This window comes from Castor canadensis, chromosome 10 (assembly GCF_047511655.1).
Source record: "Castor canadensis chromosome 10, mCasCan1.hap1v2, whole genome shotgun sequence".
Taxonomy (NCBI): domain Eukaryota; kingdom Metazoa; phylum Chordata; class Mammalia; order Rodentia; family Castoridae; genus Castor; species Castor canadensis.
In genome coordinates this window covers 75,524,150-75,538,122 of record NC_133395.1, presented here as the reverse complement: position 1 = coordinate 75,538,122, position 13,973 = coordinate 75,524,150, and the positions used below count along the sequence as shown (strand labels likewise).

At 36.3% G+C, this 13,973-nt stretch overlaps 1 protein-coding gene across 8 annotated transcripts in view; it reads right to left on the bottom strand.

The window, feature by feature from the left end:
• Katnal1 (katanin catalytic subunit A1 like 1) overlaps positions 1-13,973 on the bottom strand; it is an 81,273-nt gene that overhangs the window by 11,011 nt on the left and 56,289 nt on the right. For 5 of the 8 annotated variants that reach the window (XM_074043614.1, XM_074043613.1, XM_074043618.1 and 2 more), the window contains 2 exons: positions 10,953-11,087; positions 6,350-6,379 (listed from right to left, as the gene is read on the bottom strand). In XM_074043614.1, coding sequence (XP_073899715.1) covers positions 6,350-6,379; positions 10,953-11,087 — 165 coding nt within the window. Of the gene's footprint in view, positions 1-6,349; positions 6,380-7,345; positions 7,777-8,593; positions 8,765-10,952; positions 11,088-13,973 lie in introns of those variants that run through there. The other 3 variants (XR_012436272.1, XM_074043619.1, XM_074043617.1) reach the window with 3 other exon arrangements.

Genomic DNA, 13,973 nt, shown 5'->3' with positions numbered 1-13,973 from the left:
CCCTTGTCTTACCCTACAGTCCTACAAGTGGTTACATGGGTGTTTGCCTTGCTAACTTCAGGATAAACCAAACATTTTAATAAATGTTTCTGTACTTCAGTTATATCACACACACACAGAGCCAAGTAAGACAAGGCAAAGCAAAGTTGCACAAAGAACACAGTGGCAAAAAGAAGCAGGCAAGTGTTTTGAAGGCCTGCCAGGAAAAAAGGCACAACTAGAAAACATTCACCTCTATAATTTCTTAATCTTGAAAGGCTCCTATGTTGGACCTCAGCAAACAGGCCCATGGTGCCATTCACTGGGGATGCCTGGCAAAGGGATGGTCCTATTCAGGAGGATGGCAAGGGGACTAGGAAGAAAGAGGGAAGGGAGGAAGCTCCTATACACCTACTGTTAGCCAAGGCAGCTGTACCTGATGCTCACATAAGCACTCACTGCTCAGTGCTCCACACAGCAAGTGAATGGGTGAACTAAGATCACCTAATTCTTTCAGTCCAATACTAGAACACCACTGTATCTGTAAGTTCACTGTGGCTGAGCCAAAGAACCTAACCTCCATTTTAGTACACTGCATTCTTTCATAGAAATAAAGCCTTAGACAGCTGATTCTAAATGAACCTGGAACATAAACCTAATCCTCAGTGAGAACCTGGTGGTTCTGTGCATGGTAGGCGGCATCCACCTTTTCCCTAGGAACTAGGACTTTGGGGACAATTATTTTTAATAGCAGTTGTATCAGTGACAGTTTAAAAAGATTCTAAGTTAGATTTATTGGTTCTATAAAACTAAATGAATGATATTTAATAACCTTGTGAAAAGATTTAACAAGGGATTAATATATTAATAATAGTATAAAGATTATCCAAATGCTACATAATAAGGTTTATTTGAATTCTAAATTCAAATAAACAAGGCACCACACCCCACTTCTTATATTCACAATTCCTCTTGATCTCACCAGCTAGCCTGGTGCAGTAGAGAGAGGATGCACCTGGGGGCAGATGTCTGGCTCACATGCCTGTTCTGCTGCACTGGGCAGGGCACTTAACCTCCGACTGTCCCAGCTTCCTCATCTAAAATAAAGACCAGAATAGAATCTGCTTCATCAGACTACCATGAAGATTAAATGAGTTATCACATGTAAAGCCTGGACCACAGTCAGCACTCACTGCCTGCCCCTGCCCATCAGCATACACACACACTAGTCAATCAACAGACAAACCTAGGAGAACCTGAGAAAACTCAGAATCCTGTCTATGGAGAAACACCTGGAAAGGCATCAATACGGACGAAAACGCAGAAAAGTGAAGTCCACACAAGTGAGACAAACCAAGGCGAGAAGACTGTAGTAGCAAGTATGCATTACACTGGGCTTTGAAAAACCAATACAAGGAGAAAACAATCCAGGATATAGGAGTACAATAAAAATAACAGATGTCTGTGTGGTCCAGGATGGGAAAAAAGTAGTAGAGTGCATGGAATAAATGCATAGACACACAGTACACACAGGTGTGAACCTGCAGTAAATAGAATGTAATAAATAAAAAGGACTCTGTGCTATGATAGGAAGCTAAACTCTGTAATGCCTTAATAGTTTAGGGGTTAGTCTAATAGCAAGATATAACTAAATGAAGGAGGCTGGAGAAATGAGTTCATTAGGCCAACCAGGTAATTGTTGCCATAATTTAGATGCATAAAGAAGTGACTTAAGACATTTGATCTTCAATGTGCCCATTATTTTGCCTTTTGTCAACTATGGCAGATGTATTTACCAAAATGGCTGTGATAGTATCTCTCACCTCACACTGCTCTACAATGTGACCTTACCACCCCTCCAATACCCCCAACCAGAGGTAGTCTAGCTCTCCTCCTCTTGAATTTGGTTGAGCTTAAGAATGCTTCTTCCCAAGGTACTGCAGAAGAGACACTGTATAGCCTCTAAGGCTATGCCACTTCTGACTTACCCAGTGGAGCATCACATTTGGAGTCCTGAGCTACCAGGTATGAAACCCTACTACTGCCAAGGCCACATAGAATGCCACAGGTAACATGCAGGTGGAAAACACCAGAAAGACAGCACCATGAGGTCCTAGACATGTGAGTAAAGACCCTGCCATGACGCCAGACATGGCACAGATACAAGGTGGTGTGCCCTACCTCACATGAACACAACAGCAAAACTGTCTTATCCTACTAACTGTTGGAATGTTTGTTAAACAGCAAGAGTGACTTTTCTTGACCCCCATGTCCTAATTCTCAATCTTAATATAATTTGCATATTTTAATGTAAATTATGTAATTTACAATGTGCCTTTTTGGATGGCTTTTGTTTCATTTCTTTCTTTTTACTCCCTTATTCCTTACCTTTGTCAATTAAAAATTAACAAATGCTTTTATTCATAAAATGGTGTTTAATATTTTTATTTTAATACACTCCACTTTTCATTTCATTAGTTACACTCTGGATTTCCACACTGATCTTTCCAAATTTTTTTTATTGTTCTATCTCTTCCACAGCCCTTTATCCCACTAGATGCTCTAGCTACCTGCTATCTACCTACTCGTTTTCAAGCAGCAATCCTTTGCTGTTTTTCCTCTTTGAAAATTCAACTGAAATATAACTTCCTCCATGAAGTCTCCCCTAAGCACATTAGTTAGAGTTTGTTATTCGTCACTCTCAACTCTAAAAGTACATCACAGAGCCCTCAGATCCCACAGCCGCTCTTTTACTGGAGCTGCCTCCCAAGAACTGTATCACTTTACTATTTATCTTTGTGTGCTCACAGGACCTACTCAATATCTTGCAGATAGCAAAGAGCTAATGAATTAGCACAGATGAAAGGCTGAGCAGAGTTCTGGAGTTGACTGTCTGGGAGGTCTTTCAGAAAAAGTGTGTTCCATGGTCATAGAGCGCACAGCTGAAGAGCCATAACCAGCAAAGACACATGCACACGTGACCAGCCATAACAGATATACTTTGTCGTGAGAGATAACAAGTTTAGAAGGAAGTATTTGTCTGTTAAATTTACTTTCTTCTGTATTTCTAAAGGAAATACAGAAGTTTTCCACAGACAAAGTCTTGTCTTCTCCCAATACCTAAGCTTGGCTCAGAAGTTTAGAAAAACAGCTGTCATCAACTGTTTCTCTAACTACATTTTTCTCCTTACTACAGTGAATTACAATTCAAAGTACAAAAGACAGAATGATGTGATGGCTCAGGTGGTAAAACTTTTACTCCCTTCCTCCATATTAATATTTTATTTATAATTACTATAATAGGACAGTAAAATCAAAACTCATTTTGATAAACTAGCCATCATATGTATATTTTGCTTAGAAAGCAAGGAAGAAGAGAAAAAGGGGAAAAGGAGAAAGGACAGAAACTAATAAAAATCAGAAATAAGAGTAAACCACTTGGGTTCACATTTTCATGTAACTAACATAATACAGAGCCAGGCACTAAGGTGTTACTTCTAGAAGGTGTAATATTCCAGGAGGGGTGGGGTAAGCTTATTATATTATTATTATTATTATTATTATTGCTTTAGATAAGGTTATTACTTTATGAGCTCAATCAATTTTTAAGAAAAGTAAGTTTTCATTTTAAATAATAAGATTATTAAAATACACAGAGTGACAGCCAGGCCAGGAGCCAGTGGTTCACATCTGTAATCCTAGCTACTTGGGAGGACCAAGGTTCAGGGCCAGCCCCAGCAAAATGTTTGTGAGACCCCATCTCAACCAATAGCTAGGCATAGTGGTGCATGCCTGTCCTCCCAAGCTACACAGGAGGCTGAGATCAGGAGGATCATGATTCTAGGCCAGCTAGGACAACAAAAGTTTGCAACACCCCATCTCAATAGAAAAAAGCTGGAGGTGATGGCACATGCCTGTCATCCCAATGATGGCAGGAAGCATAAATTAAGAGGACCAGGGCTAGGCTGGCCTGGGAAAAAAAACAAGACCCTATCTTCAGAATAACAAGAGCAAAAAGGGCTGGAGGCATAGCTCAAGTGGTACAGCACCTGCCTAGAACATACAAAGCCCTGAGTTCAAATCCCAGTACTGCCAAAAGAAAAAAAAAAAGAGTAACAGCATGGAAAGACAACCTAAGACAGAATCTGTGTGCTAAAAGTCTACCAACTAATTATGCTAGACAGCTAGTCACAGAGGTGATCAAAAATATGTTATAAAATTAAGCTTTAAAATTCATAGGCAAAGCTTCCACTTCTAGCCATGAAGAAACAACTGGCAGCAGACTTGCCGTCCTGTAATGACCACTATAAAGTGAGACAAGTATTAAGAAGCAGTTACTTTCATGCATACCCATCAGGCAGCAAAGAATTGTAACACAGGGTTTCCTTAGTTCTGCCTGTAATCTGCATACCTGCCAGAACACCTTTCAAGGAAGATAACATAGTCCAGACTCCCTACAATACAAATTACTGGACACATTAAGAAGCAGAAGAAAGAAACTCATTAATCAAGAAAGTTAAAAAACAAATAGAAATACAGTATCTAAATGTTAGAATTGGCCAACAATGAAATATATCATCTATTTCTGAGTAACATTATCCTAAAACTTAAGAAACTTAAAACAATTTATTAGTTTCACAGTTTCTGTGAATCAAGAATTTGGAAGCAGCTTAGCTAGAAGGCTCTAACTTGGGGTCTGTAATGGCTGATTTATTTGAAAACTTAGCTGTGCCACAATGCCTAAGTATTCTGTCAAATTTTATTCTGGAGACTAACATTTAAATTGGTAGACTCTGAGTAAGGTAGACCATTATAATATGGGTGGGCTGAAGGTCTGAATGGCATAAAAGACTGACTTCCCCTAAAAACAGGGAATTCTGCAGCAGAATTTCAGATATAAACTGTAATATCAACTTTTCCTTGATCTCTATTGTGTCCCAGCTCACCTTGTAGATTTTGGCAGTCTCAATAATTGTGAACTGTTACCCTAAAATCAATCAATCAATCAATCAATCTCTTCCTCCTCTCTCTACACACACACACACACACACAGAGAGAGAGAGAGAGAGAGAGAGAGAGCATGTGAGAGAGCACTTCTGTTTCTCTGTCAGGGTGTCTTAGAGGCTGAATGTGGTATATGGCCCAGACTAGTCATCAAAGGACTGGCGTGATGGTGCTGGCTGCTGGTGGAAGACTTCAGTTCCTTCCCATATGGTTTTCTCCACAGATTGCTTGAATACCCTCATGGCATGGTAGCTGAATTCCCCAGGAGCAAATGATCCATGATAAAGAGAGCCAGGCACAACTATTCCTTTTATGATCTAGCCTCACAAGTCATTTAGCATCACTCTGCCATATCCTATATCAGATCACTATGCCCAATCCATATTCATGAGCCCCACCTTTTGAAGGGAAGAATGTCAAAGAAAAAGTTAAAAATGAGTGAGCCAGTGATAAGGAATCCTAGCAAAGTAATGGAAAGTATTAAAACTAACCAAAAGAAATGATAAATTTTGCAAAATATAGTATCTAAAATGAAAAATACACAGGACAGATTTAAAGGCATATTGAAGATGGCAGAAGAAAGGCGATGAATACAAAGATAGATGAATAAAAAAATCACCCAATCTGAAAAATAGGGGAAAAAAAAGATTAGAAAACAATTTAATAGCGCTCCAGAGACCCGTACAATAATATCAAAATGTCCAACATGCACACAGATATATAAAAGAAAACTCCACAGAGGCACAACCAGGGAAGGCAGAGACTCAAGAGTTAAAAACACACTACTATGTGCAATTATGTCTGGAACTGCACTGGCATAGTAAGAAAGGGTGCTTTCTTCAGCCATCAGCTCTTCCCCATGCCAGTGCAACTGAGAGCAGGGGGACTTGCAGCTCCCAAGACCAAGCAGGGAAGAGAAGGAAAAGAGAGGAGCAGAACATGCATGCAGTATGTTCCACTCTTTTCAGACGGCTGCCCAAAGAACTTGAATCTTTCTCCCTAAACTTGAAGCACTAACATGCAACCAGCTGGATGGTCTACCTTGAGCTAAGAACAAAAGAGAACTTAGAGAATTAGTGGTAGCTACCTGTAACCCAAGCTAGTCATGAGGCAGAGGCAGGAGGATCACCAGTTTGAGAACAGCCCAGGCAAAGCAAGCAAGACCCTGTCTCAAAATCAAAATAATGGACTGGGAGTGTGGCTCAAGTTCTAGAGCACATGCCTAGCGTAAGTGAAGCCTTAGGTTCAATCCCCAGTACCACAAAACAAAAAAAAAATAAATAAAAAACCAAAAAAGTCAGAACTCAGCAGCTGTCATGCACTGGTAGCTTATGATACCACATACCACAGACAAAAGCTCGCATACCTCTGTATGACTGGAAGAAAGTTTCCTCCCCTGGGAGAGAAAGGAAAAAATGGAACATAGATCTAACATTCTGGCTTTCTGGGGAACTGCACAGGGGAGTGATTTGTCTCATTTGACTTGGGGCACTGATGGAAGTGGTATACCTTGGAGGGTAAGGGGGCCACAAAGAACAAGACAGGTAAGAGCCTTGTTGTAAGGGTACAGAATTTACAATACCAAAGACAGACACCAGAGGGAGCAAGGGAACACAAACTCCTGAAAAGTAAACCAGCAAACCTCTCTTAATTGGGAAATGAGACACTAAATAAAGCCCACAGAGGAAGCATGCCCACAAAAGATTTGAGAGGGCCCTAGAATCTCTAGCCAGGCTTACTGGTAAAGGAAAAGGTTTTTTACCCTGTACAATGCCAGTCCATAAAAAATTGGAAAAAGTGGCTATTCTTTCAATACAAAAATTGCAACAACAACAAAAAAAAACCCCAAAATCTATGAGTTATCTGGCAAGAAATTCAAAATAATGATCTTAAAGAATCTCTGTGATATACAAGAACACAGATAAACAACTAAGTGAAATCAGGAAAATGATGCAATAACAAAATGAAAACAAAGAGAAGCTAAAAAAGAATACAACAAATTCTAGAGCTGAAGAATATAATAATTGAATTGAAAATTCCAGTAGAGGGGATCAAAAGCTGGCTTGATCAAGCAAAAAAAAAGAATCAGTGAACTCAATGGCAGGTCATTTGAAATTACTGAGTCAAGAAGGTTAAAAATTTTAAAAAGAATGAAGAAAAAGGGCAAAAGCTTAAAAGACTTATAAGAATTCCAAAAGGGAAGAGACTGAGAAATGGACAGACTCTTTATCTGAAGAAATAACAACCAAAATCTTCCCAGAAATGAGAAGGGAAATATATATCAAATCTCAAGAAGGACAGACTCAAGTCCACATGGAGACACATTATAATCAAGCCACCAAAAGTCAAAAGAAGAATCTTAAAGTAGTGAGAGAAAAGCAGGTGGCAGATTTAAATCCAGCCATATCAACAATTACAGTAAATTTAAATGGATTAAATGCTTTGATTAAAAAGCAGAGATAAACTGAATAAATAGCAAGACTCACTTATTTGCTGTATATAAGAAATGTACCTTAAATGTGAAGACAGACGGGGTTAAAATCAAAGAAAAAAAGCAGATATAACATGCAAAGCAAAAGAAAGATAGTGAGGTCCATAATGTCAAAGTAGATATCAAGTCAGTGTATTACCAGAGATAAGCAAAGGCATTCAAAGATAAAAGACAGAATAGAGATAATTACCTAATGCCTAATAACAGAACTTAAAAACGCATGAAGCAGGTCTGAAGAGTGGCTCAAGTGGAAGAGCACCTGCCTAGAATAAGCACGAGGCCCTGAGTTCCAATCCCCAATACTGCAAAAAAAAGAAAAAAGAAAATCAAAATGCATAAAGTGAAACTGCAGAATTAAAGGGAGAGATAAATAAATTCATCACAGTTGAAGATTTTAATAAGCTACTCAGTAACTGATTAAAAAACTAGACTAAAAAATCAGCAAGAATCTTGACAATCTGAATACTATCTAATCAACTTGATTAAAATCATATTTATAGAATATTAAAATAAGCACAGAATAAACAATGGTATTCAGTTGCAAATGTAGCAGTCACCAAATAGACTGTATATGCCATAAAATAAATCTCAATAAAATTCATCAGTATGTTCCTGATTATAATTAAATTAAGTTAGAAATCAACAATAAGATATCTAGAAAATTCCCAAATATATTGCTAGATAGTTCTTGGTAACCCAAGAGCCAAAGAAAGAAAAGGAAAATTAGTAAATATTTTTAAGATGAAGCCAAAGAAGTGTGCTTTAAGAGAAATTTACAGCTGTAAAAATTTACATTTTAAAAAGGCTTAAAGTTGATTCTTAAGTTTCTAACTTCAGAAAAAGAGAAAATAAATTTATAAATGAAAAAATAAGAGAAATAAATAGAAAACAGAAAATTAACACTGCCAAAATTTGTTTCTTTGAAACATCAATACTATTGATAAATCTCTTGCAAGAATGATCAAGAACAACTAAGAGATTAGGAATAAAAAATAAGCCATCACCACAGATCCTACAGACAATAAAAATAAAATGAGGTATGTGAGATCTTCAGATTAGGTGAAGTTAACATTTTTAATTTTCATTATATATCTCTAGGTTAGTACAGACCATGTAAGTCATTGTGCATGAGATTTAAAAGGCAGAAATGAATCAACTCAGAAAGTTCATACCTCCTCTCACTTATTCATTAGTTCACCTTGTAGGTGTTGGGCAACACTTGTGCTTCTAAGCTCTTTTAGCTCCTACCATATTTCCTCCTCTTGATTTTGACTCCTGAGCAGGTTCTTGCTGTAGGAAAGCCCAGCACGGAAGTTAGGAATCATAGAAGAGCCCATCATGGATTCCAACCTACCTATCCTACTGCGTTCCCACTCATCTCCATAGATGGATACAGCTTGCAGTTACTTACATTACTTCACATTCATCTCTTCTGAGTGCCTTCTCCTACAGATAGACTTCAAGTTCCAGAACCAGAGAGGACAGCAACAGTTTCATATAAACTGTTTAGCCACCTTCAACATTTGTATTAGGTCAATCCAAATAAACTTATCAACTTAGAAGAAATGTACAAAATTTTTGAAAGATACAAGCTATCAAAACTTACTCAAGAAGAAACAGGTAACTTGAATGCAAGGCCCTACTCAAAAAATAAAGCAACAAGGGCTGGGGGTGTGGCTCAAGTGGTAGAGTGCCTGCCTTGTAAGTGCAAGGCCCTGAGTTCAAACTCTAGTACCTCCAAAAATATTTTATAAATTTAATGGAAGAAGTTTTTTCAACAAGTGGTGCTAGTATAATAAAAAACACATATGAAAAGATAAATTCAACTCCTAACACACATGCACACACAAAAGTAATTCAAGAGGGGTCACAGATCTAAACACAGCTTCTTTTTTTTTTTTCCTTTCTTTTATTTTATCATTTTTACATTTACTTACATGTGTACTAAATATAGCTTCTAAACGTAAATACAGGAGAAATGCTTTACAACCCTAGGGATACCAAATTACCATGAAAGAAAAAGTTGACAAGAGTACTTTATCAAAATTTATCAAAAGACACCATTAAGAATATTTACTTATATATGAAAATGGAAAAATGAGACCTGCTGAAATTATTCCAGGAATGGGGGAAGGAAGGATAAAGAAAAATGATAGAGGGGTGAATTCAACTATGATATATTATAAAAACTTTTGTAAACATCACAATGTACCGCCAGCATAACAATAATATTATAATTTAAAAAAAAGAAAGAAAATGAAAAAGTAAATTTCAAATTGGAAGGAAACATTCACAAGGCACTTAACTGATAATGAACTTATATAAAATATTAATAAAAACAAATAACTTTTAAAATGGGAGAAAGATGCTATGATAATGATATAACAACGACCAACAAGCACATGAAAAGATGCTCAACATCTTAAGTCATCAGAGAAACATGACTTGAAGTCATAGCATTTCACACTGTCTAGAATGAATAAATAGCAAATTCTGTCAAGGATGTTGCAGTATTGGAATTCTTGTTTATTAAAGGTAAGAGTATAAAATGGCCCAAGTCTGGAAAACCGTTTGGGTATTTCTTATAAAGCTAAACATATACCTTCCCTATTACCTATCCATTCTATTATTATATTACCCAAAAGATTAAGATCATTCATCCATAGAAAGATTTGTACAAGAACGTTTGTAGCTTTATTAAAAAACGAGAAGCATCTCAAATGCCCATCAACAAGAAAATAACAAATTGTGGTTTAATCGTATCAAGAGTAAACTACTGATACATGTAATCACATGAATGAATCTCGAGCACATTATACTGAATGACAGATACAAAGACTATATGTTGTTATAATTTCACTTACATGAAGTTTAACAGGAGGGAAAACTAATCTATGGTGACAAAAATCAGGAAAAAGAATATCTAATGGAGGTCTGAATGAACTGGTGGGGCACTTAAAACTTTCCATGGTAGTAAGAATGTCCTATAACTTAAACAACGTACTGATCAAACTGGAGGATGCATTTATCAAAACTCATCAAACTATATATTTAAGATATACACAGTTCACTATTTGTAAATTTTAGCAAGATGAGAAAAAAACGACTTAAGAAAATTCCAGCATTTAACAAAATGAAACTATACTTTTCAAAATGACATATTTTGAAAAAGACCAAGAACTTTTGTTTTTAATCACTTATATAAGGTTTAATGAAGACTATTCAAAAGTTTAAAAGTAAAATCTTAAGTGCTACCAAATTTATTAACATAAATGCTGCTCAGAATGTGAGAATTTCTCCGAACTGTAAGGAACTTCAACAGAGCACTGTGTCCTCTATTTCTATCTATTACAAACTGGTTCTGAAATGATACACATTTCTTTAAGCTGAATTAGACTGGAATAAAGATTTAGATAAATAGAAAAAGGTAACAGGAAAAGGCAGAAAGCTGAAAATAGAGTAGAAGGAAGGCACCTACCTGTTGGGAGAGGGATGTATATCCTTTTTTCTAATCTCCTTCTCAAAGCCTCATCAATGTCCCATGGGAAATTAGTAGCAGCCAATACCATAACCATTTTGGAAGGATCATCATTTTCTAATGCTCCTCCAACCCCTAGACACAGTGAAGTGGGGAAAATACCATCAGTGTTTTTATTGTGGCCTTTGATTCTTTCCCTCAATCAACATTTCTAAATGTTAACCATAGTGCCTGGTGGTATGATCAACAAGGAAAACAGTAAAATTTTTCGACCTCTACATTGTACAAAAACAGACACATCAGCAGGAAGCAAAAGATTTAACATAATCCAGTGCAGGGTTCTAATTCAATAAGAAAAAACAATTTTTCTCTAAGAAAATAAATGCATATTTCCTCTGAAAAGAAAAGGCACCAGAGGTTAGGCTCTGTTTTAACTCTTTCTTTGTTTTTTAACCATAAACTTCTTCAATAATTATTTTTAGTTGTTATTTATTATTACAAATAATTAACAAAATTATTTGGTTTTCTAAAGAAGCAACAACAGCTGAGGGTTTACACAGCACTCAATCATAATTTTGAAAGACAGATTACACTGCAATAATTTTTGTCCTTCCAACTTTCAAATGACTTGATAAAAAATAACAAAGAAAAAAAATTTAAGAATGAACTAATAAACACTGATGAAACACAGGAGAGTGTTTTACAGCCAAACTGGCTATAGATATGTACAGAGCCTACCTTTCCAGAATTAAAATTACAGGATAAAAAAATTTAAGGTCACAAAACATAAACTCTGGAAAATAGTGAAATTATACAAATATACAGGCATCTATACATATATATGTAAAACTCACAAAATATTGATATGACTTTCTAGCCTGGTATAGAGCAACCAGTTCAAAATGTACTTTCTTATATATTACTACTAAACTCCTATTCCAATATTATCACAAAGAATCAAGCTTTCCAACTAATAACCAACTACAGTCAAAAATACCCCTTGCTAGGCACTGTGGCTCACGCCTATAATCCTAGCTACTCAGGAGGCAGAGATCCAGAAGATTGTAGTTTGAAGCCACCCTGGGCAAACAGTTTGCAAGACCCTATCTCAAAAAAAACCCAACACAAAATAGGACTGGCAGAGTGGTTCAAGTAGTAGAGTGTCTGTCTAGCAAATGTGAGGCCCTTGAGTTTAAATCCTAGTACCACAAAAAGAAAAAAAACAAAACAAAACAAAAAACAAAAAACCTCAATGAAATCCTGCTAAATTTGCATTCAGTGATTTTTCCCCAATTTTAAATATCTAAAGTTCTCCCTTATTAACTCCCCTACAAAAAACTATAACATAGCCATTCTCTTTTCTTATCCTAAAGAAACCTAAGTTTGAATGGGGGAAAACCCACAGGTGATGAGACGGATACTAAAGTCAAATGAACTGATGGACTTGAGCCACCAGTCCAGGAATCTGTTTAAAATTCAGACTTTTTAATAGTGATAAAAAGTCCTATTTGTGAAAAAAAAGTTAAAATTGTAAACTCATGAAAGGAATGGACTCTTAGTGTATTATTTTATTTGTCTTGTAGTGTCTGGCACTATGTAGCACACATAGTAAGTATTTAGTAAGTATCTACAGTTGAAGGATGATAACCATGGCTGTTTTGAAACAATACACTCTAGGTATTTTAAACACATTTTTACTTTTCTCATGGTTTGCTTAAATTACATGTTGTTTACCACACAACTACCAGAGTAAGATATCTCTAGACAGCAGATAAGCCCACAACTGTCTTCTTTGCTACCCCAATGCCTTTTGTTTTTATTATCTTAATTTTGAATTATCATACATTAATAATGCAAGGATATTTCATGGTGATATCATACATGCATAACAGTGTACCTTGAACAAGTTCACTCCCTCCATTATATTTTCATTTCCCCTCCTTTCCTCCCCCTTTCAAAAGGTGTTTGCTGGGTTTCATTATGCTGTCTTCATATGTATATATGCAGCATACTTCTATCCTCTTCACCCCTCAGGAAATGCCTTTTCTTTATCTGAACAACTCTACCCAATGCGTCAAAGCCTGACTCAGCCATACCTTTCCACAAATCCCGTAGTCTATTGGTATGATTCTGAATGTGTTTTCATTGCACCTAGAGTGTACCACAGAACATACTATAATGTATTATAATTTTCTCATCAGTTACCTGTTTCATATCTAATAGTGATTCTCAGGATCCTTTTATTCTCTTAAAAATTATGAGGTGCTCTAAAGAGCTTTTTTGTGTTAAATATCTACCAACATTTGCATTAGAAATTAAAACAAAGGGACTCAATGGCAGAGCACCTGCCCAGCATGGAAAGGCCCTGGGTTCAATCCCCAGCATACACAAAAAAAGTTCAAAACAAAATATTAATTCATTTTAAAATAAGAATAAATCATTCATGGCTTGTTAAATAAATAACATACTTTATTAAAAAAACATGTATTTTTTTCAAAACAAAAAGAAAGTAAGCAAGAAGAAACTCCAGTGAACATGTGACAAATGTCTGACTAAATAGAGAACAGCTAGATTCTCCCATCTGCTTCTGCTTTCCATGTTCTGATATTCCCAGGCCTTGCAACCTCTGAAAAACTCCACTATATACTTGTAAGAGAATGAGGGTGAAAAAGGCAAAAAATGCTTTGATATTACAATTAAGATAGCTTAATTTTTTGAGGATTTTTTTTTTTTTTTTTTGTGGTTCTGGGATTGAACCCAGAGCCTCATGCATGCTAAGCAAACCACTGAGCGACATTCCCTGTCCCAACAGTTTAGATTCTGCAGACCTTTTAAAAGGGTCTCAAGGCCCCAGCTTTTGCTCTAATTGTTACTTGTTGAAGGCCATGGGAGTCATACTTCCCTCTGTAACCTAAAACCTGGAATGGTACATGATTCATTACAAGTATGCAATAATGCTTTCCAAGTACATGAACAAATGGTGGCTGAATAAATGAATAAAAATTAATTCCAGCCGCCTTC